The sequence below is a fragment of the Porites lutea genome, chromosome 14 (assembly GCF_958299795.1).
Source record: "Porites lutea chromosome 14, jaPorLute2.1, whole genome shotgun sequence".
NCBI lineage: Eukaryota > Metazoa > Cnidaria > Anthozoa > Scleractinia > Poritidae > Porites > Porites lutea.
Window position 1 is genome coordinate 16,937,934 of NC_133214.1, and position 26,695 is coordinate 16,964,628.

Genomic DNA, 26,695 nt, shown 5'->3' on the forward strand with positions numbered 1-26,695 from the left:
GTTTAAACAATGGTAAATCTGTTTCTTTCTTTTTTTTAATTTTGATCATTATCACTAAAACAAATGTTAATATCTTCCTTTTTTTAGAGAAGACCCCAGTAAACTGTAAATTGTAAATATCTTATTATCTACTCCTCTCAGGGCTTTTCAGGGATAATTTACAACACTGGTTGGGGTACTTTGCCAGACTGCTTAGGTGCAGTTTACATACATGAGTGTGAAAGTGAGATAGACCACTGCACTGGGCACTACGTGCCCTACACTTTACGAAGAGTGTGTGGGTTCTTTAACGTCCCACAGATTTATTACACGTGCAAGGGCTTATGAGACGGAGCCTACAGTTTATTGTCCTTATCCGAGAAGACATGAAAGTCTAACCTTTTGCAGATGTTATTACACTTTCTTCTCAATTATTTAAAGACCCTGAGTGTTGGTCAGGCCGGGGTTTGAACCTACGGCCTAGTCGCTCAGCAGACCGGCGCTTATCCCATTGAGCTAACCGGGCGGCGGTTTCCAGTCCATCAAGTGGTATTATACAACGATGAAAAAGGCAAATCCGAATGAGACTGTGATAGACAAAAACCAATAGTAAAGGAGCTAATAAATAAGCTTTTACTATAGCTTTTAATTGTACTTTTCAGATCCTCTTCGTTATAGTACATAAAGACAAAGGGTATCAGAAGAAAAAAGAAACCGTAATATGTATACCCTTTGTCAGACGAGCTGAAATAGCAAAGCCAGCAAAAAAAAATATGACAACAAAACCTATTGATGAAAATATTGGCGACGCCTATGTCACCTTTAAAGATTTACAGCTCGCCCTAGGCATCGCCTATTACAGTCTTGGAGATTTCCGGAAAGCCATAGAGTACCATCAACGATACCTCAAAATTTCGACAGAAAAGGGAGACAGGGAAGGACAAGGAAGAGCGTACTGTAATCTTGGCGTCGCCTATGACAGTCTTGGAGATTTACAGAAAGCCATAGAGTACCATGAACGACACCTCAAAATTTCGAAAGAAGTGGGATACAGAGCAGGGGAAGGAAAAGCGTACGGTAATCTTGGCTGCGCCTATGACAGTCTTGGAGATTTCCAGAAAGCCATAGAGTACCATGAACGACACCTCAAAATTTCGAAAGAAGTGGGAGACAGAAGAGGGGAAGGAAAAGCGTACGGTAATCTTGGCAGCGCCTATGACAGTCTTGAAGATTTCCAGAAAGCCATAGAGTACCATGAACGACACCTCAAAATTTCGAAAGAAGTGGGAGACAGAGGAGGGGAAGGAGAAGCGTACTGTAATCTTGGCATCGACTATCACAGTCTTGGAGATTTCCGGAAAGCCATAGAGTACCAAAAACGATACCTCAAAATTTCGAAAGAAGTGGGAGACAGAGCAGGGGAAGGAGGAGCGTACTGTAATCTTGGCGTCGCCTATCACAGTCTTGGAGATTTCCAGAAAACCTTAGAGTACCATGAACGATACCTCAAAATTTCGAAAGAAGTGGGAGACAGAGCAAGGGAAGGAGGAGCGTACGGTGGTCTTGGCAACGCGTATCAGAGTCTTGGAGATTTCCAGAAAGCCATAGAGAACCATGAACGACACCTCAAAATTTCGAAAGAAGTGGGAGACAGGGCAGGAGAAGGAAAAGCGTACAGTAGTCTTGGCAACGCCTATGACAGCCTTGGAGATTTCCAGAAAGCCGTAGAGTATCATGAACGACACCTCAAAATTTCGAACGAAGTGGGAAACAGAGCAGGGATGGGAATAGCGTACGCTAATCTTGGCAAAGTATATCAGGGTCTTGGAGATTTCCAGAAAGCCATGGAGTACCATAAACGACACCTCAAAATTTCGAAAGAAGTGGGAGACAGGGCAGGACAAGGAACAGCGTACGGTCATCTTGGCGGCGCCTATCTCAATCTTGGAGATTTCCAGAAAGCCATAGAGTACCATGAACGACACCTCAAAATTTCGAAAGAAGTGGGAGACAGAGCAGGGGAAGGAGGAGCGTACGGTAATCTTGCCATCGCCTATCACGGTCTTGGACATTTCCAGAAAACCATCATAGCGTACCTTGAACGAAACCTCAAAATTTCGAAAGAAGTGGGAGACAGAGTAGCGGAAGGAGGAGCGTACTGTAATCTTGGCAATGCCTATGGCAGTGCTGGAGATTTCCAGAAAGCCATAGAATACTATGAACAACACCTCAAAATTTCGAAAGAAGTGGGAGACAGGGTAGGAGAAGGACAAGCTTACGGTAATCTTGGCAAAGCCTATAAAAGTCTTGGAGAGTTTCAGAAAGCCGTTCAGTATTATAAGAACAGTGTTCTAGCCTTCGACCACATTAGGGGAAATCTCATATCTAAAGACGAATGGAAGATTAGCCTTAAAAATACGTATGATCATATTAATTTGAGGCTGTGGGAGCTGCAATTTAAGGAAGGTAAAGTCACTGAGGCACTTTTAACTGCTGATCAGGGACGTGCACAAGCTTTAAACGATCTTCTGGAGTTGAAGTATGGCCTTAAAGGGCTACGCCCAGAAATAGGAACACTTTGTGCAAGACCAAGTGACTTTGCTAGTTACTTACCACCAAATACAGCATTCATGGGTATCTGCGAGGGGGGGATAGTTCTCTGGGTGAACGAGAAAGGAAAAGAAATCCAAACTAGAAGAAGCCAGATCGATATTCCCGTCACAACCTATTTTCAGTCTCTTTTGGAAACTACACATAAAGAAATAGGTGTGAGAGCGGATGTTAACTGTGAAGATCGCTCATTAAGTAACCCAAGCGATAGGAAGTTCGAACAAGAAAGATCCAATGAGCCTTGTCCTTCAAATTTTCAGACAAAGTCATTACAAATATTTTACAATGTGGTTATAGACCCTATAAGAGACTTCCTCCATAGCGATGAGGTTGTCATTGTTCCACAAGGACCTGTGTGTTTGGCCCCTTATGCTGCTTTCATAGACTTGAAATCAAAGTACCTCTGTGAAACTTTCAGAATACGTCTGGTTCCTTCACTTTCTAGTCTTCGATTAATCCAAAATTGTCCAGCAGATTGGCACAGTAAGACTGGCGCCCTTCTGGTCGGCGATCCGTGGGTACAGGAGGTAGTTTATGAAGGAATGACGCTGGGGCAGTTAAAGTGGGCCGAAAAGGAAGTGCAGATGATTGGGGAAATACTTCAAACTGAACCTCTCGTTGGAAAGCAGGCAACAAAAGATGAAGTTTTAGCACGTATCTCCTCGGTTGCTTTGGTGCACATTGCTGCTCACGGTAAAATGGAAACGGGAGAAATTGCCTTGGCCCCAAACACAACACGTCCATCCGTAAATCCAGCCAGGGAGGACTATCTCTTATCTATGAAAGATGTTTTAGAGGCGAAGATTAGGGCAAGACTTGTTGTACTTAGTTGTTGTCATAGTGCTTGGGGAGAAGTCAAATCTGAGGGCGTTGTCGGCATCGCACGGGCGTTTTTGGGTGCTGGTGCTCGCTCTGTTCTGGTGTCCCTGTGGGCGATCGACGACGAAGCTACTATGGAGTTCATGAAAGTTTTCTACAAACAACTAGTCCATGGTCGAAGTGCCAGTGAAGCTCTGAATGAAGCCATGAAATCCATGAGAGAATCTGACCGCTTTAAAGCAGTGAAGTACTGGGCGCCGTTTGTTCTCATTGGTGATGACGTAACGCTCGAGTTTGAGGGCATCCAATAAATAGCAAGGTATTTTGGGATATATATTAAAACCGTGGATCATATTACGTGCTTTAGGAAACGAAATTTTCACAAGGAATTATTTTTGCCATATTATTGAACAACAAACTCAAACGGTGTCACGTAGCGTCAATCTGCCAGTCACAAGTCAAATTCACAACAACAAAGGAGTCCGACTCTGGTAGTTCTTTTGGTGGTTAAGCGATAGAAAATTTATTTCACGTGTCATGATTTTTTTTTTTACATTTCAAAGTGTCAGTGGCCCCGTCTGATTTCGTTCCACTGTAACTTACAGTCGAACGTGACGTAAGCGACGACCCAAAATCCGAAGATCAAATTTCCGGTCGCTTACGGAAGGTGGTCGTTTAGGAAAGTCTCCAGATATGGTAAATCCTCTATTAAGCCTCTCTATTAAGCGAAGATTGTGGTATCATTTCAATCTTTATAAAGAACTAGAGCGCGAACTGAAAAAGCTCAGGCACATGAAGTCTGAAGATCAAAATCAAATCCGAACTTCCCACTCGTGAATAAACCATACCGGATGATAAGTCCCCATGAAGCGTTACAGTCGTGATAATTATTAATACATCTATCATACGTCTATTATTTAAGAAAAGGGAGAGGGGGCTGGAAAGAGAGAGGGGGCTTAATAACTTTCTTTCTCTGAAAAGGGGAGCTTATTAGAGAGGGGGGCTTAATAGAGGATTTATGGTTTGCAAGTTTCTTTAAATCAACAATAAGTCTAATCATTGGTTGAAGTCACCAGTTTAAATGTGACCCTTTGCTCTAATAGATTCAGTGCGTGTTCGATTCACGGTATTCTGCCTCTCAAATAAAAATAAACGGAATAAACTCGGTAGAAATCACTTGTTTTGTCTTTCATGGGTATTGCAATATCTACAAAACTGCTTGAAATAAAGTATTCTGATCTATATATATTTTAAATCGTTCAAAATTGCAGTATAGAAGAGGTGGAATACGATCAATCAAGCGCACTCTTAGAAGTTAGTTGTCAAAATGTTATGCTTCGCCAGATGAAATGACTATCCTTTTCTTTTGTTAACTTGCTAACGTTACTTTTTGCTGTTGTTGTTGTTGTATAGGTATTATGAAGAATGCAGTGAAGCAGTTCCTAGCTATCTGAAGTTGAAGTCGGTTTCTAATTTGTGTCACAATTACGAGGTGGAGCGTTCCTCCCAAGAAAAGGAACACTTTATTCAGAAGAGAACATTATATGCTGTTAATAAATAAGTTGAAGCTTTACGTAGTCTGAAAATTACAGTGTACGTTTCGTAGCTTAATATTTTGCGACCAGTCGAGTGCACTTAAAACTTGTTTTATAGTCACCTCGAAAATATCAGAAATCAATGGTAAATTTCGGCTATTTTCATTGATACCACATGGGACAGAGACACTTTAGAGTAGCAATTTAATATACAGTAAAACCTCTATTAAGCGGACCCCCAATTAAGCGGACACCCTCTATGAAACGGACACTAAGCCAGGTCCCGAAATTAACGCCTTATATTTCCCTTTATAACGAACTCCTTTTCAGCGGAAACCTCTATTAAGCGGACGCGGACACTAAAATAAGGTGTATTTGGCTAATTTCTATTGTTAAAAACCTCTATTAAGCGGACACAGGAATGAATTGACATTAGTATAGTATTGGATTACGTTCTTGAAATAGGGACTGAAGTCAGTTAATGTTTTTGCATTTACAAACAAATTAAAGTTGGTAATGAAAGGTAATGAACTTGAACTCTGGATAGCTTCTTTAACAACATGCAACTTTACCACAGTACTGAGTAACCGTTTAATGTTGATCGTTAACAAACACTGCGCACCGGGATTGCGCAATTTTTACACCCTCTATTAAGCGGACACTTGGGAAGGTCCCGAAAGTGTCCGCTTAATAGAGGTTTCATTGTAGCTCTTTACTGTTATATTATTTACACAGCTGTAGTTTTAAATTTCTTTTGACAAATTGGTTTAAGTTTATTAGTGTCTAGACTGGTCTCCATTCTAATACTGAAGTCAAATTCCCTGTTCACTAGGTCAAATCACTTATAAATGTAGTTTTACATTTACTCGTCTTTTTGATAAGCGTAGTATTTATTTTTCATAGCCCAGGCTTATCCGCGTTCCCAAGGGCGTTGTTTTTACCATCAAGTTTTCTGATTTCTCTTCTCGACACCTTTTACATACAAGGAGTAAAGCAGGAAAAAAATAGAAAGACAACTAGGGAAATTTAAAAACTCTGTAATTGTTTGGTGCCTGGTCAAAACAAATTAAAGATTACGTCGATCTCTGTTTTGTAGAAAACAAAATTTCCAAGTTTGATTTAAGTCCTCATGACTTTTAATTATACATCGTGACAGACAATACGTATAGCAATCGAAGAAAGCGTAGCAAGAGTAACAAGTGTGGCAAGTACCGGTAGCAAGTCAAGCAAGCAAACTTTGCTAACGTAGTAAGTGTAGCAAGCAAAGCAAACGTAGCAAGTGTAGCAAGCGTAGCAATTGCAGCAAACGTAGTCCACGTTGTACATAATGATGAGAAAGGCAAAAGTTAAGACTTAGTATGAATATGTTACAAACATTGCTACTTTATTGCCACAATTAACACAGAATTTGAAATGAAAATGAAATTTCTTAGTTTTTTATTGTATATGTTGCAATTTGAGAGTTTCTCGGTCTGGTTTCAAGCATTTTTGAAGAGATATTAAGATTTTTGTTTTTCCAGTTTAATTAAACATTATAATTATTGGAAGGTCGGAGACAATTGAAGACTGCTCCCCATTTGCAGGTTGATAAATTCCGTCGCAATATCTAAATCACCTTAATTTTTTGTTACCAGCATAATTAATCACCCTGGACCTACCTCATATCATTGTCCTGGCTTCTAAATCCAGTTTTAAACCCTTTGAAAATCTTCCGAAACAGCAATTTACCTTTTCATCCCATGTAGTTTGAATCAAGTTGTACACGTACTCCGCTGCGGCACGGGTTTCGAGGACAAAAATGGTATCAGCTAGGGATAGGTCAAGAAAGATTGTACACAAACAAATTATAAAAATGACGAGGGGGTTATAATGTCCACAGCAGAAAACAGACTAGAATTATCGGTAAAAATCTCGGTAAACACGAAGACTCAAATATCACACGTGGTTCGTAGCGAAGGAAACAAAGTGCCCGGATAAATAAAAAAATAACCGCTGAACTAATAATAAGGGGCTTTGTCGCCGAGCTCGGAAATACATAAAATTTAGGCGGGAAGATGACACTGTCTCTACCGAAATACTTCTAAGTATGGACTTCACACTTTTAGGTAACATGGACCAAACATCTGGAACTCCCTGCACGATGATTTAAAAAATGCTTCTACCATTAAAAATTTTGTGTCGCAAGTTCGAAATATCACTTTCGATACCTGTGATTGTTATTTATATTGTACCGAGAGTCAAAAAATTTAAGTTGTTTATCAGGCAAAAGGTATAATCCAGTTTTTAAGTCTTTATGGGTAAATACAGTCATTAAAAACCTTTTACTTGTTTATTTACTTATTTGTTCATTTAACTAATTTATGTATTTTTTCATCATCATTATTATTTTTCTGAAGCTAAGTTTTATGGTTGTCAACTCGACGCATTTGCATTTAATACCATGAGCAGCATAGGCGTACGGGAAATTTTTTGCCGGGGGGGCGGTAAACCATTTGCCCCAAAAAATTCTCGCAAGTGTCCCAAATTTTTACAAAAGAGTTGAAAAGAAACGAGGGCCATATTGCAGCAACATAGGCCGCACTGGCGTATAAAGGTGGCTCGATACAGCTTTTCAGGGTCAATGCCAAGTTTGAGCATAAACTACGTCGCCATAAACAAACATTAGGAAAAATTGCCACCACAGTAGATGAAAATTTGTCATGATCAGGGTTGCAATGACATTGGAGTTGTCATAGCATCCAAATCGCGCCATTACCTATTTTACTTCAGCAAAATTAAAAATTCTCGGCACTAGGAACCTTACAAAATCGTTCACAGGAGCTTTTTTCGCCAATACGGTCTTCACGATGTTTGCAAAGTTTAAGCAAAATCTATAAGAGCTTTACTGAGATAGTTAGGGATGAAGTCTTTACCGTTAGAAATACGGTAAGAAAAGGAAAATTGTGAGGTTTGGCTGCTATCTGTAGAAAACGAAGCGCTTTTGACATGCAATTTCACCTCATAGTAGTTTTAATCTTTTTAAAAACGTGTGTGAAAGATCGGGGAGATAGCTCTGCCCGATTGCTAAAAAGAAGGATTTGATTAGTATGTATCGCGGCGCTCTTGTTAGCGGTTTTGTAAACATTTCGGTCTACTTTAACAAATTAGCGAATAATTTTAAACCACTCGATAGATTTTTTAAAAGAATTAAGATTCTTCTTGTAATTCAAACTGAGAATTAGTCAGCCATTCCTCCGTTTTCAGACCTACCCAGTTCTTCAAGTAGAGATGATTCTAGAAAGTTATGCAAAAGTTTATTCTAATCAATTCATGACTGGATAGCCCATTCCAGCTAGTGCAGTGCAGCACGGTGCCCAGCAATAACAAAAAAATAAATATGAAAATAACTCGTGTGAATGTAACTGTATTATTACGCTGACTTCAGGTTAATATTCAGGTCTTCAAAATAATTAAATAAACATGGGGACGTCTTTAAAAACAGGCTTTGCCCAAATTTTCTCTCGCTGCCCAAAAAATCTGAGTTGCCCAAAATTTGGGGGGGCTGCAGCCCCCCTCACCCCCCCGGTCCGTACGCCTATGACTATGAGCCCAACAACCTCCAGTTGTTCAAGTATAAATTAAAAAAAGAAAGCATATAACCGAGTGCAGTACGTAGCAAGCCGGCAGCAAATGCAGTACACAAGTGTAGCAAGCGTACGAAATGTAGTAGGCGTAATTTATCCAGTGTTAATTTGTATTTTAGGTTTTAATCATAAATTGAGACATGAGTATTATTGTTATTACACTGTCTCTGAGTCAAACGCTAAGAGCAAGAGGGAGAGCAAGACGATGCCAAAATTCCTTGCTATTTTCGGTCAAGTGACACATGGCGAGTATACTATTTTTATTGCACTTGTCAGTATACAGAAATGATATCCTTCCTTTTTGCAAAATGAAGCCGCTTGCACTTTGAAAGAGCTGCAGCGACACGTTTTCCTTTGTAAGAGAAATGAGTGTTTTGGGCCTCTGCGGAGAAGAAACATTGCATGTGTTCCATAATGTGGACAACTAATAGCAATCAAATAATTTGTATCAAAGATTGGTCAAGTGAGTTTTGTAACTGAAACCAAAACCAAAGTAACTGCTATGACCAATCACAACAGCAGCAAATAGCGACATGAACCAGCCAGAATTGGAAGCAATTACATGTACCATGCTTGCACAAAGCGCGAGAGCATGCGCTTACAAGTCGCGATTTGTTTTGGTTTTGCTTCTCTTTTGCTGAAAAAGTGGCCCGTGTTTTGTCAAATACACTCTTTTTTCTATAACAATGTTGTTTTTCCGGCCCAGGCTCAATATTCTTATTTTTCTGCCGATTTTAGGCTGAAAATATTCTTGTATTATTCTTAAATTATAGCTTATGACATTTCCGTTTTAGAATTGTGCACGTGCTCCATCGCTTTTCGTTGCAGTTAGCGAGGTCAAGATGTCACGTCAAACGACACTTGGCCGTTTTGGCTTTAAAAAAAGCATTTCGCACAGACATAGCGTGATGGAAACGAAAGTACCCGATTTTGTTTCAACTATGTCAAGGACAATTAAGTGTAATCACTGCAGTAAACTCTTTGTTAACCAGCAAGGGTTGTCTGTACATGAGAAATGTGTGCATGGTTTAGTGGAATGACAAAGGCAGCCAAAATTATATCTATCCTTTTCAAAATCTCAGCCTCGGCTTTTTTCTTAAAATATTCTTGAAATTTCGCAAATTTCAGCCTCGATATTCTTATAAAATATATTCTTATAAAAAAAAAGAGTGTAACCAATCACCGTGCGGCGTAGCCAAACCAAAGCAAACGCAATTTACTTTCGATCCTAACTTGAAAACCACTCTAGTTATACAGTGGCGGATCCAGACCTTCAGATAAGGGGGAGAGGGTGGGGTGCGGTCATCCAGACCTTGAGATAAGCGGGGGAAGGCCGGTCTCCACGCCCACACCCACCCCACCCCACCTCCCTCCCACTCTCACTCAAACTCAAATAAGCGCCCACTCCCTTCCCACTACCACCCAAAAAAGGAATAAGTACTAATTTGAGACTTCCCCGAATACGTAGTTTTCTTCAGAGCGTTTTGCAGAAACGGCTTGCTTTGTTACATCTTCGCGTTTTGTTATTACCACTTACTGTTTTCTTGCAAAATATACATACTACACTTGTTGAAAATGGTGAAAATTTAATAAGCGCCCAGCCTCTAATAAGCGCCCACCTTGAATAAACCCCCATTCTCAAGGTCCAAAAATTTAATAAGCGCCCAGGGCGGTTAATCCAATAAATACGGTATTAGAAGATATGTTTATGCGCACGTCTTCATGCATACAAAGCTCTACAAAGGTGCGTGAAATGTTTCGGCAAATAAACTCAGGTCTTTGTGGGCCACAAAGACCTGAGACTTGGACAAATTGCTTATATACTAGTCTTTTATAACATTTCATTTTCTTGGCTTCTTCCACTGGACGGTTTCCAATTTATTTTTTTGTTGCGTGACAGTGAAAACGATCTATATCGAATATACTTAATATAATGTGAGCCTCGTCAGAAGGTCAATCACAAGACCGTCCACAAGGCATATTTTTCCAGCAAGTTTCGGAGAAAAAGCACGAAGCATCCGACCAACTTCATCTGCGGAAGGTTCCATCAGTCTACAGAACCTGTTGTAAGATCTTTTTTAGAGCTCTTTGTCATTTTGTTCAGAGAAATGTTGATAACTGTATATAAGATTTAATGTCACACCTCATTTTACGTCAATTTCGTTGACGTAAGTTCATGAAATTGAAACTGAAAGCTAAATGAAGGGAAAAATCCCTCATACAAGATTCAATATTCACTTGGTAAAAGGTTTGATTGTCGCCCAGGTTAGTTTTGTGCAGGCCCTGTTTTTTGTGAAGGAATGTTCAATTGACTTTATACATAAACTTGTTTTGCAAAATATGATTTCTTCGTAGACTATTTTGTCGTGACAAATCAAGCGAGCTATACTACATATAAAAACGACTCGGCAATTTATAACCAAGGTAGGCATTGTATTAGCTCAAGTTACACTAGAATTTACCTGAGAGATGCATTTGGTTCTTAATCTACATCTATTATTTCCTCGTAGACCCTTTCTTCGTCACGAATCAAGGACCGTCTGCTGTACCCTCTTGCGAACTATCAAGATTACTCGGGAATTTAGAACAGAGGTACGCAATGGATTTAGCCAGGGTTAAAAGCGAAGCTCCCGTTCATAAATTCATAATTATAATTTGAATCAAACCATAAACTTCTAATCCACAAATCGGTTAACTTTAGGGCACATTCATACGACTTTTGAGGCAAAGGCTAAGTGATTTTAGAGAAAAATAATTTGACAGTTTAAGAGTGAAACAAATTTTACACCGAGTTAATAGCCTTATATGTACACCCAAAAATAGCAATCATGTTCGATCACAGTAGATTAGGCCTGGAAAACAAATTCTTCCCAAACAAAATAACCCAGTCGCCCACCACCTTAATTTTATAAGGTTAATTCATAGTCTCTGCAACCACTCCGTTGGAAAGAATTGGACAGCCCCGAAATATAATTATCAAATAGTCCTCGGTGGCAGCCAACTTACACGTTGCATTCCTCTGTCTAAAAGAGAGGCCAAAATAAAAAAAAATCAGGCTGGATCTTTTGTGTTCGACAAGTTTACTTTACAAGTAAATCTTGGCGACAAATCTGGTGGCGTGTAAACCAGCCTTTTAAATATTCCTTTTTTCATCACTTCTGAGGTAAACAGTACTATGAGGCGCTGTTTTTTATCATACAGACCTGGGACAGAATTTGTTCTTTTTTTCCCTATTTAAACCTATAATTCTGCAGTTTTTCACAATTTTGCAAGACAAATTGCACAGTGCTAGTCATAGGCCTGCCCTAGTGACACAAAGAAACTCTATATACTCACATGTGTGGTATACTCTCGGAGTAGTCAATCAATAAAAATCGGTAGCAATCAAGTGATTTTTATCGATTGATAACGGGAATCGGTGAAAATCGATAAACTTAATTGCTGCGTCAAATAGATATTATCGATTTTTCATGATTTTAAAGATATATAACGGAAGTCCGCCATTGTTGTTGTTTGGCATACGTTTTAGCATCGACGAGTAACAATGATCAACAACATGAAAAAGAGAAATGTAGAAACTGTTGCACACAAAAGTTTCCCCCTAAAACTCTTCGTTTTGTACATAATAACAAAAACGGTTCGGTTTTATAATTACATTCAGTTCTCGCAGGCAAGTATCACGAGAAATACAACCTTAGTAAAGATTTCCTAGCCTGAATTTCAGACATTCCCGCGAGTTGAAGGGATGTCTGAAATTCATTCAGAGTTTCCCCAGATAGATTCTCACCGTTTCCGTTATAAATCGATAAAAATCACTCGATTGCAGACGATTTTTATAGTTTTCGATCTTTATCCATTGGCTACTCCGGGATCTAACTACACCCGGAACTACACCGACGTTATTGTGAAAGTGCGGCAGGTCTAAATCATGAAAACCTGGATACCTAAAAAGATTTTAAACCTGGTTTTGAAGAAAAGAACAGATTTTTCTGATTTTTTTAAAAATATTTTTTTAAAAACTGATAATTGTTTGATCCTTTGACTCTCAATTGCAACTCAGTTGTCAACAAATTTACTGTTTGCATGAAATTAGTTTTCATTTTTGGATGAACAGATATATCTTCCGATATAAATCGATGAAATCGGAAAAAACCAGGAAAATAGACAAAGAAACGAGTGTGTCATAGATTTCTACCGATTGATCTATACAATCGATATCAATCAAATCAGATTTACCGATTCGATTTTTATCGATTTGCTACTCCGGGTATACTACAATACGTTGCACACAAACCTATAACCACTTTAGGGACGGACCATTAGAAAAGTGATGTGGTGAGTGGGGAAAAAACCAAAAAAAAATTCATGCAAGGGAAAATGCCAAGAAAAAAAATTCATGCAGAGAAGAAGGTAAAGAAAAAAAATTCATGCAGAAGGAAGGTCCAATTGTGACTTTTTCAGAAAGTCTGAATTTTTTTTCAGAAAGTCTGAGTTTCAGAAATCAACAATATTACCAGGCACAATGACCGCAGAAAATCAATATGCGTGTCACGACCTCTCAGTGTGAAATAAGCGGAAAAAATCACATTTGATCAGTCAAAACGTTTTCCTCCAGAGCATACTCGTTGTTTTATGAGAATTAAAAATTAACTTCACTTTTGGCAGTTTTAGATCCATTTCTAGCCATTTCGGAAGACTTCAATTTCAAATTTTCCCGGGGGAGCATGCCCCCGGACCCCCCTCCTTGGCTCACGCTAACGCGTTCGCATTAGCCCCCCCACTTGAAAATCCGCTCCGCGGGCCCTGGGTAAAGGTTTGTGTTGCCTACCGACCCCCTTTTTTACAATAAAAATGCACAGAGAAGCCGTCCACTCCAAGTGAATTCCTCCTCTCTCACTGTGTGTACATTTTCGAAAAGATTTTGCATTAAAGTGGCCTGTATCCTTTGATATGTTGTGAGTGTAGAATAATTTATAAAAAACATAGATAATGAATCAAGATTTCACTGTTCAAAAAAAAGCAATATTTGTCTGAAAAAAAAATTCGTGCAGAGGGGTTCACCTGAAAAAAAAATTTCTGCACAAGCAGTGAGCAAAAAAAAAAAATTCGTGCAAGCTGAAAATTCCCCACCCCCCCCCCCCCCCCCATCACTTTTCTAATGGTCCGTCCCTTACGAAGACTACTATCTCAGTGTTTTGGTGGTAGAGAAATAGATTTCCTTTTCAATTGCTAAGCACTTGTATTCGGTTACCCCTTAGAAATAAGTTCAATTTCCGAAATTTTAGTTTTCTGAAATGTTTCCGCCGGTCCGGTTTGTAGTTTGTTGGAAACAGCGTCAGTTGTTTCAGTAGAAGGTAGCTGAATGTGCAATGTGCCGAAGACGTGTCGGCCTTCGGCCAACACCGAAAATTCCCGCCGCACGCGAGAAAAACCTCTTGTACCCAGGGTATAGTTGACACTACAGCTGCCCCCGCTCTGTTTATTGTCGATTACAGTATTCTTGCTCGCTGAGTAGCTCTTTGAAATATACCGATTCATAATGAAGATTTTTACACATATTCCATACAATAGGTGAGATAAATACAGGAAAAGCAAGGTTCCATGCACAGTTTCAGTTTGATTTACACAGCTTTGATCAAAACATTCTCAGTTTTGAGATTAGTTTATTCTAAACCATAAGAAAAGATTTAATTAGAAGTTGAATTTTTCCATATTTCTCTTTCACTTTTTACATTCAGTTCATTTTATTTGCCGGAAAGTAAGCCTTAGAAATTAAAAGGACGTTTGATCAATTCACGCTCGCGCATTCTAGTCTTAATTTAAACTTTCTAGCGGAAAGACATCTGTGAGCACGGAATAAGTCAGCACAGAATTTGATTGTCGACGAATTTCTGTAATCGCCCATCGTTCTGCTAGTGATAAACTAGCCGTTGTTCACTCGTCTTGCTGGTTTGGGGCTGATTCTTATTCCGGTCAAAGAAAGAGAAAGAGTGTCTGGCAAGATTTCCAATCAAAGATTTGGGAACACGTGTTTGGCAAACTCTCCAAGTGTTTATATATACACAGTTATACGCTCCTTATAACTTCACTTGCGCTTAACGAGTGTATTTTGGTCCAGAACTTTTAAAACAACTGCTCCATAGAATGTCACTGATAACACCGTAACGCAAAAGAGTATCGAAGAATGACTGTCGCTATAAATGTCACAAAATCTACCTGAGCGGTCCCTTCGGGATTTTCTGTCTTTACGTACTTGCGGGAGCAAACAATAGAAACGTCATCATTACCTACCGATTCCTCGCGGCCCTTGTTCAAGCAAATCGAGATTTTTTTCTGGCATACTGACTGTATATTTCAACTGTAAGTACTTTCCTTAATATACGCGCGAGTTACTAGAGTGCCTCCTCGGGATTTCACCTTCTGGGCGAAATCCCTGCGGGGTCAACAATGGTAAATCTGTTTCTTTTCTTTTTCTTTTTTTATAATTTCGGTCATTATCACTAAAACGAATGTTAATATTTTCCTTTTTTAGAGAAGACCCCAGTAAACTGTAAATTGTAAATATATTATTATCCACTCCCCTCAGGGCTTTTCAGGGATAATTTACAACACTAGTTGGGGGTTTTTGCCAGACTGCTTAAGATGCAGTTTACAAGTAATGAAGGAATGAGTAATGATGCCCCCATACATGAGTGTGAAAGTGAGATAGACCACTACACCGGGCACTACGTGCCCTACACTTTACGAAGAGTGTGTGGGTTCTTTAACGTCCCACAGATTTATTACACGTGCAAGGGCTTGTGAGACGGGGCCTACAGTTTATCGCCCTTATCCGAGAAGAATAGAAAGTCTAACCTTTTGCAGATGTTATTACACTTTCTCCTCAGTTATTAAAAGAACCTAAGTGTTGGTCGGGCCGGGGTTTAAACCTACGGTCTAGTCGCTTAGCAGACCGTCGCTTATCCCATTAAGCTAACCGGGCGGCAGTTCCAGTCTATCAAGTCATATTTTACAACGATGAAAAACACGTAGAAGGATTCCTTTTTGAGGCAAATCAAATGCGACTGTAGTCTGCTACACAGCCGTTTTTAGAGTCGTCACGCAACGCTCCTCCCCACAAACGGCAGCTGAAAACCGAACTACATTCCTTTCCCTTTGTGTTTGTGGTCTAACGAACAAGCCAATCATGTATAAGAAATTTGACAATACGTGAGCCGCAGGGCGCTAGGAAGAGAGCACGCTTCTCAGTTTTTGACAAATCAATCAATCGTCGCTGAATTTAGTCGGGCTCTGTGTTTTCAAGAGACGAAAAGGTAAATTTGCCAAAAAGTTTGTTTTAAGCGGTCAAGAAAGTTCCAAGTGAAAAGAAGGTTTTATAGGCCTAGAAGACTTTTACCAGGATCGGTTGGTTCTTCATTTAACGTGCATATGTACTGTATGTAATAAAGAATTTAATGTGCCGGATGTGCTTATTGTGTTCCTGTGAAGACTAAACTCTCAAGGGTACTGATTCAAAAAGCAACCTTATAAATTATCGATGAGCGATTTCCCGAAACTATACCTGGCAACTTTATGAGCAAATCCATGTTGTGCATCGCAATTTGCTCGACTTGCTTGCTGCTGCTGCTTATCTCCTAAATTTTGAATACGACTCAACTACGACAACACTACTGTAGTTCATTGCTTGTTTTCACGCAACGATTTTGATTATTCTGTCATTCACACATGGGGCACCGATAAAAGCAAAGCTGTAATTGGAGAAGTAACAGTACCGCAAACGTGGCGCGAACACCTTCCAGAAAATGGGAGCTGAATTATAATTGGCTAATCACAAGAAAGGAATGTAGTTCGGGTTTCAGCAGCCGTTAGTGGGGAGGAACATTGCGTGACGACTCTAAAAACGGCTCTGTAGAAGACTAATGCGACTGTGATAGACAAAAACAAATAGTAAAGGGATTAATAAATAAGCTTTTACTCTAGCTTTTAATTGTACTTTTCAGATCCTCTTCGTTATAGTACATAAAGACAAATGGTATCGGAAGAAAAAAGAAACCACAATATGTATACCCTTTGTCAGACGAGCTGAAATAGCAAAGCCAGTAAAAAAATGACAACCACACCTATTGATGGTAATATTGGCGACGCCTATGTCAACTTCAAAGATTTCCAGCACGCCCTAGGCATCGCCTATTACAGCCTTGGAGATTTCCGGAAAGCCATAGAGTACCATGAACGATACCTCAAAATTTCGAAAGAAGTGGGAGACAGGGCAGGAGAAGGAAGAGCGTACTGTAATCTTGGCGTCGCCTACAGAAATCTAGGAGATTTCCAGAAAGCCATAGACTACCAAGACCGAGACCTCAAAATTTCGAAAGAACTAGGAGACAGGGCAGGAGAGGGAAGAGCGTACTGTAATCTTGGCAACGCCTATCACGGTCTTGGAGATTTCCAGAAAGCCATAGAGTATTTTGAACGAGACCTCAAAATTTCGAAAGAAGTGGGAGACAGAGCGGGGGAAGGAAGAGCGTACGGTAATCTTGGTAACGCCTATAAGAGACTTGGAGATTTCCAGAAAGCCATAGAGTACCATGAACGATGCCTCAAAATTTCGAAAGAAATGGGTGACAGAGCAGGGGAAGGAGGAGCGTACGGTAACCTTGGCAACGCTTATTACAGTCTTGGAGATGTCCAGAAAGCCATAGAGTACCATGAACGAGACCTCAAAATTTCGAAAGAAGTGGGAGACAGGGCAGGAGAAGGAAGAGCGTACGGCAATCTTGGCAACGCCTATGGCAGTCTTGAAGATTTCCAGAAAACCATTGAGTACCATGAACGATGCCTCAAAGTTTTGAAAGAAGTGGGAGACAGAGCAGGGGAAGGAAAAACGTACGGTAATCTTGGCGTCTCCTATCAAAAACTTGGAGATTTTCAGAAAGCCATAGACTACCATCAAAGAGACCTCAAAGTTTCGAAAGAACTAGGAGACAGGGCAGGACAAGGAAAAGCGTACGGTAATCTTGCCAGCGGCTATCACGGTCTTGGAGATTTCCAGAAAGCCATAGAGTATCATGAACGAGACCTCAAAATTTCGAAAGAAGTGGGAGACAGAGCGGGGGAAGGAAGAGCGTACGGTAATCTTGGTAACGCCTATAAGAGACTTGGAGATTTCCAGAAAGCCATAGAGTACCATGAACGATGCCTCAAAATTTCGAAAGAAATGGGTGACAGAGCAGGGGAAGGAGGAGCGTACGGTAACCTTGGCAACGCTTATTACAGTCTTGGAGATGTCCAGAAAGCCATAGAGTACCATGAACGAGACCTCAAAATTTCGAAAGAATTGAAACGCAGAGCAGGGGAAGGAGGAGCGTACGGTAATCTTGGCAACGCACATCGCAGTCTTGGAGATTTTCAGAAAGCCATAGAGTACCATGAACGACACCTCCAAATTTCGAAAGCATTGGGAGATATGGCAGGAGAAGGAAAAGCCTACTGTAATCTTGGCATCACCTATCACGGTCTTGGAGATTTCCAGAAAGCCATAGAGTACCATGAACGACACCTCAAAGGTTCGAAAGAAGTGGGAGACAGAGCAGGGGAAGGAGAAGCGTACGGTAATCTTGGCAACGCCTATGACAGTCTTGGAGATTTCCAGAAAGCCATAGAGTACCATGAACGACACCTCAAAGTTTCGAAAGAAGTGGGAGACAGGGCTGGAGAGGGAAAAGCGAACACTAATCTTGGCATCGCCTATAGACATCTTGGAGATTTCAAGAAAGCCATAGAGTACCTTAAACGATACCTCAAAATTTCGAAAGAAGTGGGAGATAGAGCAGGGGAAGGAGGAGCGTATGGTAATCTTGGCAACGCCTATGACAGTCTTGGAGATTTCCAGAAAGCCATAGAGTACCATGAACGACACCTTGAAATTTCGAAAGAATTGGGAGACAGAGCAGGGGAAGGAGGAGCGTACTGTAATCTTGGCAACACCTATCACAGTCTTGGAGATTTCCAGAAAGCCATAGAGTACCATGAACGACACCTCAAAATTTCGAAAGAAGTGGGAGACAGAGCAGGGGAAGGAAGAGCGTACGGTAATCTTGGCAACGACTATGACAGTCTTGGAGATTTCCAAAAAGCCATAGAGTACCTTGAACGACACCTCAAAGTTTCGAAAGAAGTGGGAGACAGAGCAGGGGAAGGAGGAGCGTACGGTAATCTTGGCAACGCCTATAGAAATCTTGGAAATTTCCAGAAAGCCGTAGAGTACCATAAACGATACCTCAGAATTGCGAAAGAAGTGGGAGATAGAGCAGGGGAAGGAGGAGCGTACAGTAATCTTGGCAACGCCTATGACAGTCTTGGAGATTCCCAGAAAGCCATAGAGTACCCTGAACGACACCTCAAAATTTCGAAAGAATTGGGAGAAAGAGCAGGGGAAGGAAAAGCCTACTGTAATCTTGGCGACACCTATCACAGTCTTGGAGATTTCCAGAAAGCCATAGAGTACAGTGAACGACACCTCAAAATTTCGAAAGAAGTGGGAGACAGAGCAGGGGAAGGAAGAGCGTACGGTAATCTTGGCAACGCCTATAGAAATCTTGGAGATTTCCAAAAAGCCATAGAGTACAATGAACGACACCTCAAAGTTTCAAAAGAAGTGGGAGACAGAGCAGGGGAGGGAAGAGCGTACGGTAGTCTTGGCAACGCCTATCACAGTCTTGGAGACTTCCAGAAAGCCATAGAGTACTTTGAACGACACCTCAAGGTTTCGAAAGAATTGGGAGACAAAGCAGGGGAAGGAGGAGCGTACTGTTATCTTGGCAACACCTATGAAAGTCTTGGAGAGTTTCAGAAAGCCGTTCAGTATTATAAGCACAGTGTTCTAGCCTTCGACGACATTAGGGGAAATCTCATATCTAAAGACGAATGGAAGATTAGCCTTAAAAATACGTATGATCAAATTAATTTGAGGCTGTGGGAGCTGCAGTTTAAGGAAGGTAAAGTCATTGAGGCACTTTTAAGTGCTGATCAAGGACGTGCACAAGCTTTAAACGATCTTCTGGAGTTGAAGTATGGCCTTAAAGGGCTACGCCCAGAAATAGGAACACTTTGTGCAAGACCAAGTGACTTTGCTAGTTACTTACCACCAAATACAGCATTCATGGCTATCAGCGAGGGAGGAATAGTTCTCTGGGTGAACGAGAAAGGAAACGAAATCAAAACTAGAAGAAGCCAGATCGATATCTCCGTCACAACCTATTTCCAGTCTCTATTGGAAACTGCACATAAAGAAATAGATGTGAGAGCTGATGTTAACTGTGAAGATCGCTCATTAAGTAACCCAAGCGATAAAAAGTTAGCAGAAGAAAGATCCAGTGAGCCAAAGTCTTGTCCTTCATATTTTCAGACAAAGTCATTACAAACATTTTACAATGTGGTTATAGACCCTATAAGAGACTTGCTCCATAGCGATGAGGTTGTGATTGTTCCACAAGGACCTCTGTGTTTGGCCCCTTATGCTGCTTTCGTGGACTTGAAATCAAAGTACCTCTGTGAAACTTTCAGAATTCGTCTGGTTCCTTCACTTTCTAGTCTTCGATTAATCCAAAATTGTCCAGCAGATTGGCACAGTAAGACTGGCGCCCTTCTCGTCGGCGATCCGTGGGTACAGGAGGTAGTTTATGAAGGAGTGACGCTGGGGCAGTTAGAGTGGGCCGAAAAGGAAGTGCAGATGATTGGGGAAATACTTCAAACTGAACCTCTTGTTGGAAAGCAGGCAACAAAAGATGAAGTCTTGACACGTATCTCCTCGGTTGCCTTGGTGCACATTGCTGCTCATGGTAAAATGGAAACAGGAGAAATTGCCTTGGCCCCGAACACAACACGTTCATCCGTAAATCCAGTTAGGGCGGACTATCTCTTATCTATGAAAGATGTTTTAAAGGCGAAGATTAGGGCAAGACTTGTTGTACTTAGTTGTTGTCATAGTGCTCGGGGAGAAGTCAAATCTGAGGGTGTTGTCGGCATCGCACGGGCGTTTTTGGGTGCTGGTGCTCGCTCTGTTCTGGTGTCCCTGTGGGCGATCGACGATGAAGCTACTATGGAGTTCATGAAAGTTTTCTACAAACAACTAGTCCGTGGTCGAAGTGCCAGTGAAGCTCTGAATGAAGCCATGAAATCCATGAGAGAATCTGACCGCTTTAATGCAGTGAAGTACTGGGCGCCGTTTGTTCTTATTGGTGACGACGTAACGCTCGAGTTTGAGGGCATCCAATAAAAAGCAAGGTATTTTGCGATATATAGTAAAACCTTGGATCATATTACGTGCTTTAGGAAACGAAATTTTAACAAGGAATTATTTTCGCCATATTATTGAGCAACAAACTCAAACGGTGCCACGTGGTGTCAATCCGCCAGTCGCAGGTCAAATTCACAACAACAAAGGAATCTAACTTTGTTAGTTCTTTTAGTGGTTAAACACTAGAAAATTTTTTTCAAGTCTCATGATTTTATTTTATTTTTTTTTACATTTGAAAGTGTCGGTGGCCCCGTCTGAGTTCGTTCCACTGTAACTTACAGTCGAACGTGACGTAAGCGACGACCCAAAAGCCGAAGATCAAATTTCCGGTCGCTTACGGAAGGTGGTCGCTTAGGAAAGTCTTCAGATATGGTAACTCCTCTATTAAGCCTCTCAATTAACCCTTTATGCCCCACGATCCAAATACAAATTCTCCAGACCGATTTCCATACATTTCTTTTAAGAATAGTTGAGAGAGATTTTGGTTTAAGATCAAAGTATTCTCGCTTTGGTCATCAATTTAGTAATTCTCATAACATTTGCTCTTGTTGATCTGCTGATGTTGTTAGGAGAAAATTGATGTTGGACACTCTTGGGACCTAAAGGGTTAAGCGAAGATTGTAGTATCATTTCAATCTTTATAAAGAACTAGAGCGCAAACTGGAAAAGCTTAAGCACATGAAGTTGGAGGTCATGAAGCCGAAGATCAAAATCAAATCTGAACTTCCCACTCGTGAATAAACCATACCGGATGATAAGTCCCCATGAAGCGTTAATACGTTACAGTCGTGATAAATTAATACATCTATCATACATCTATTATTTAAGAGAAGGGAGAGGGGGCTGGAAAGAGGGGGGGGGGGGGGGATCTTAATAGAGGATTTATGGTATGCAAGTTTCTTTAAGTCTACAATGAGTCTAATCATTGGTTGAAGTTACCAGTTTTAAAAATGTGACCCATTGCTCTATAAATAGATTTAGTGCGTGTTCGATTCACCAGATTCCGCGTCTCATATAAAAATAAATGGAATAAACTCGCTAGAAATCACTTGTTTTGTCTTTCATTGTATTGCATTATCTACAAAACTGTTTGTAATAAAGTATTCTGATCTATATATATTTTAAATGGTTCAAAATTGCAGTATAGAAGAGGTTTGTAACAAAACTTTTGCGTATTCTTATTCCGGAATACGATCAATCCAGCGCACTCTTAGAAGTCAGTTGTCAAAATGTTATGCCTCGCCAGATGAAATCACTATCCTTTTCTTTTGTTAGCTTGCTAACGTTGCTTTTTGCTGTTGTTGTTGTATAGGTATGATGAAGAATGCGGTGAAGCAGTTCCTAGCTATCTGAAGTTGAAGTCAGTTCCTAATTTGTGTCACAATTACGAGATGGAGCGTTCCTCCCAATAATAGGAACACTTAATCCAGAAGAAAACACTATATGCTATTAATAAATAAGTTGAGGTTTTACATAGTCTGAAAATTACAGTGTAGGTTTCGTAGCTTATTTTGCGACCAGTCGTGTGCACTTAAAACTCGTTTTATAGTCACCTCAAAAATATCAGGAATCAATGGTCAATTTCGGCTATTTTCATTGATACCACATAGGACAGAGGCACTTTAGAGTAGCAATTTAATATACGGTGAAACCTCTATTAAGCGGACCCCCGATTAAGGGGACACCCTCTATTAAACGGACACTAAGCCGTGTCCCGAAATTAACGCTTTATGTTTCCCTTCATAACGAACCCCTATTCAGCGGACACCTCTATTAAGCGGACGCGGACACTAAAATAAGGTGTATTTAGCTAATTTCTATTGTTAAAAACCTTTATTAAGCAGACACCGGACAGAATTGACAATAGTAGTATTTGCTTACGTCCATGAAATAAGGACTGAAGTCAGTTAATGTTTTTGCATTTACAAACAGATTAAAGTTGGTAATGGAAGGTAACGAACTTGAACTCTGGGATAGCTTCTTTAACAACATGCAACTTTATCACAGTACTGAGTAACCGTTGAATGTTGATCGTTAACAAACATTCTGGAATTTTTACACCCTCTATTAAGCGGACACTTGGGAAGGTCCTGAAGGTGTCCGCTTAATAGAGGTTTCACTGTAGTTCGTTACTGTTATATTATTTACACAGCTGTAGTTTTAAATTTCTTTTGGCAAATTGGTTTAAGTTTATTAGTGTCTAGATTGGTCTCCATTCCAATACTGAAGTCAAATTCTCTGTTCACTAGGTCAAATCACTTATAAATGTAGTTTTACATTTACTCGTCTTTTTGATAAGCGTAATATTTAGTTTTCATAGCCCAGGCTTATTCGCGTTCCCAACGTTGTTTTTACCATCAAGTTTTCTGATTTCTCTTCTCGACGCCTTTTACATACAAAAAGTAAAGCAGGAAAAAAATAAAAGACAACTAGGGAAACTTAAAAACTCTGTAATTGTTTGGTGCCTGGTCAAAACAAATTAAAGAGTACGTCGATCTCTGTTTTGTAGAAAACAAAATTTCCAAGTTTGATTTAAGTCCTCATGACGTTTAATTATACATCTTGACAGAGAATACGTATAGCAATCGAAGAAAGCGTAGCAAGAGTAACAAGTGTGGCAAGTACCGGTAGCAAGTCTAGCAAGCAAACTTTGCTAACGTAGTAAGTGTAGCAAGCAAAGCAAACGTAGCAAGTTTAGCAAGCGTAGCAATTGCAGCAAACGTAGTCCACGTTGTACATAATGATGAGACCGGCAAAATTTAAGACTTAGTATAGAACATGTTACAAACATTGCTACTTTATTGCCACAATTAACACAGAATTTGAAATGAAAATGAAATTTCTTAGTTTTTTATTGTATATGTTGCAATTTGAGAGTTTCTCGGTCTGGTTTCAAGCATTTTTGAAGAGATATTAAGATTTTTGTTTTTCCAGTTTAATTAAACATTATAATTATTGGAAGGTCGGAGACAATTGAAGACTGCTCCCCATTTGCAGGTTGATAAATTCCGTCGCAATATCTAAATCACCTTAATTTTTTGTTACCAGCATAATTAATCACCCTGGACCTACCTCATATCATTGTCCTGGCTTCTAAATCCAGTTTTAAGCCTTTTGAAAATCTTCCGAAACAGCAATTTACCTTTTCATCCCATGTAGTTTGAATCAAGTTGTACACGTACTCCGCTGCGGCACGGGTTTCGAGGACAAAAATGGTATCAGCTAGGGATAGGTCAAGAAAGATTGTACACAAACAAATTAAAAATGACGCGGGGGTTATAATGTCCACAGCAGAAAACAGACTAGAATTATCGGTAAAAATCTCGGTAAACACGAAGACTCAAATATCACACGTGGTTCGTAGCGAAGGAAACAAAGTGCCCGGATAAATAAAAAAATAACCGCTGACCTAATATGAACATTACAACAGAGATGAGGGGCTTTGTCGCCGAGCTCGGAAATACATAAAATTTAGGCGGGAAGATGACGCTGTCTCTACTGAAATACTTCTAAGTATGGACTTAACACTTTTAGGTAACATGGACCAAACATCTGGAACTCCCTGCACGATGATTTAAAAAATGCTTCTACCATTAAAAATTTTGTGTCGCAAGTTCGAAATATCACTTTCGATACCTGTGATTGTTATTTATATTGTACCGAGAGTCAAAAAATTTAAGTTGTTTATCAGGCAAAAGGTATAATCCAGTTTTTAAGTCTTTATGGGTAAATACAGTCATTAAAAACCTTTTACTTGTTTATTTACTTATTTGTTCATTTAACTAATTTATGTATTTTTTCATCATCATTATTATTTTTCTGAAGCTAAGTTTTATTGTTGTCAACTCGACGCATTTGCATTTAATACCATGCGCAGCATAGGCGTACGGGAAATTTTTTGCCAGGCGGGGCGGTAAACCATTTGCCCAAAAAAATTCTCGCAAGTGTCCCAAATTTTTACAGAAGAGTTGAAAAGAAACGAGGGCCATATTGCAGCAACATAGGCCGCACTGGCGTATAAAGGTGGCTCGATACAGCTTTTCAGGGTCAATGCCAAGTTTGAGCATAAACTACGTCGCCATAAACAAACATTAGGAAAAATTGCCACCACAGTAGATGAAAATTTGTCATGATCAGGGTTGCAATGACATTGGAGTTGTCATAGCATCCAAATCGCGCCATTACCTATTTTACTTCAGCAAAATTAAAAATTCTCGGCACTGGGAACCTTACAAAATCGTTCACAGGAGCTTTTTTCGCCAATACGGTCTTCACGATGTTTGCAAAGTTTAAGCAAAATCTATAAGAGCTTTACTGAGATAGTTAGGGATGAAGTCTTTACCGTTAGAAATACGGTAAGAAAAGGAAAATTGTGAGGTTTGGCTGCTATCTGTAGAAAACGAAGCGCTTTTGACATGCAATTTCACCTCATAGTAGTTTTAATCTTTTTAAAAACGTGTGTGAAAGATCGGGGAGATAGCTCTGCCCGATTGCTAAAAAGAAGGATTTGATTAGTATGTATCGCGGCGCTCTTGTTAGCGGTTTTGTAAACATTTCGGTCTACTTTAACAAATTAGCGAATAATTTTAAACCACTCGATAGATTTTTTAAAAGAATTAAGATTCTTCTTGTAATTCAAACTGAGAATTAGTCAGCCATTCCTCCGTTTTCAGACCTACCCTGTTCTTCAAGTAGAGATGATTCTAGAAAGTTATGCGAAAGTTTATTCTAATCAATTCATGACTGGATAGCCCATTCCAGCTAGTGCAGTGCAGCACGGTGCCCAGCAATAACAAAAAAATAAATATGAAAATAACTCGTGTGAATGTAACTGTATTATTACGCCGACTTCAGGTTAATATTCAGGTCTTCAAAATAATTAAATAAACATGGGGACGTCTTTAAAAACAGGCTTTGCCCAAATTTTCTCTCGCTGCCCAAAAACTCTTAGTTGCCCAAAATTTGGGGGGGCTGCAGCCCCCCTCGCCCCCCCGGCCCGTACGCCTATGACTATGAGCCTAACAACCTCCAGTTGTTCAAGTAAAAATTAAAAAAAGAAAGCATATACCCGAGTGCAGTACGTAGCAAGCCGGCAGCAAATGCAGTACACAAGTGTAGCAAGCGTACGAAATGTAGTAGGCGTAATTTATCCAGTGTTAATTTGTATTTTAGGTTTTAATCATAAATTGAGACATGAGTATTATTGTTATTACACTGTCTCTGAGTCAAACGCTAAGAGCAAGAGGGAGAGCAAGACGATGCCAAAATTCCTTGCTATTTTCGGTCAAGTGACACATGGCGAGTATACTATTTTTATTGCACTTGTCAGTATACAGAAATGATATCCTTCCTTTTTGCAAAATGAAGCCGCTTGCACTTTGAAAGAGCTGCAGCGACACGTTTTCCTTTGTAAGAGAAATGAGTGTTTTGGGCCTCTGCGGAGAAGAAACATTGCATGTGTTCCATAATGTGGACAACTAATAGCAATCAAATAATTTGTATCAAAGATTGGTCAAGTGAGTTTTGTAACTGAAACCAAAACCAAAGTAACTGCTATGACCAATCACAACAGGAGCAAATAGCGACATGAACCAGCCAGAATTGGAAGCAATTACATGTACCATGCTTGCACAAAGCGCGAGAGCATGCGCTTACAAGTCGCGATTTGTTTTGATTTTACTTCTCTTTTTGTCTGAAAAAGTAGCCTATGTCGCATGGCGGTTTCGTCGAGCCGGGCGCACGAGCGGTGAAATTCGCGCGCAAAGCGCGCGAGAACGAGAGGCGAAGCCGCGAGAAAAATAAATAACTACTGGACGGTTTCCAATTTACTT

At 40.0% G+C, this 26,695-nt stretch overlaps 1 protein-coding gene and 2 pseudogenes across 1 annotated transcript; all 3 read left to right on the forward strand.

Annotated features, from left to right (window-relative positions):
- Positions 1-22,575, forward strand: part of LOC140924802 (uncharacterized) — a 451,675-nt pseudogene extending 429,100 nt beyond the window's left edge.
- Positions 1-26,695, forward strand: part of LOC140924811 (uncharacterized) — a 47,737-nt pseudogene that overhangs the window by 10,255 nt on the left and 10,787 nt on the right.
- On the forward strand, positions 2,242-4,981 carry LOC140924840 (tetratricopeptide repeat protein 28-like). The gene is made up of 2 exons (XM_073374844.1): positions 2,242-3,727; positions 4,822-4,981. Exon 1 carries the CDS (start codon positions 2,610-2,612, stop codon positions 3,717-3,719), a length of 1,110 nt encoding a protein of 369 aa, XP_073230945.1. The 5' UTR covers positions 2,242-2,609; the 3' UTR covers positions 3,720-3,727; positions 4,822-4,981.

Excerpts from the sequence above, each read along its gene's own strand:
- LOC140924840 (XM_073374844.1), top strand. The coding sequence starts at position 2,610 with ATGGGTATCTGCGAGGGGGGGATAGTTCTCTGGGTGAACGAGAAAGGA.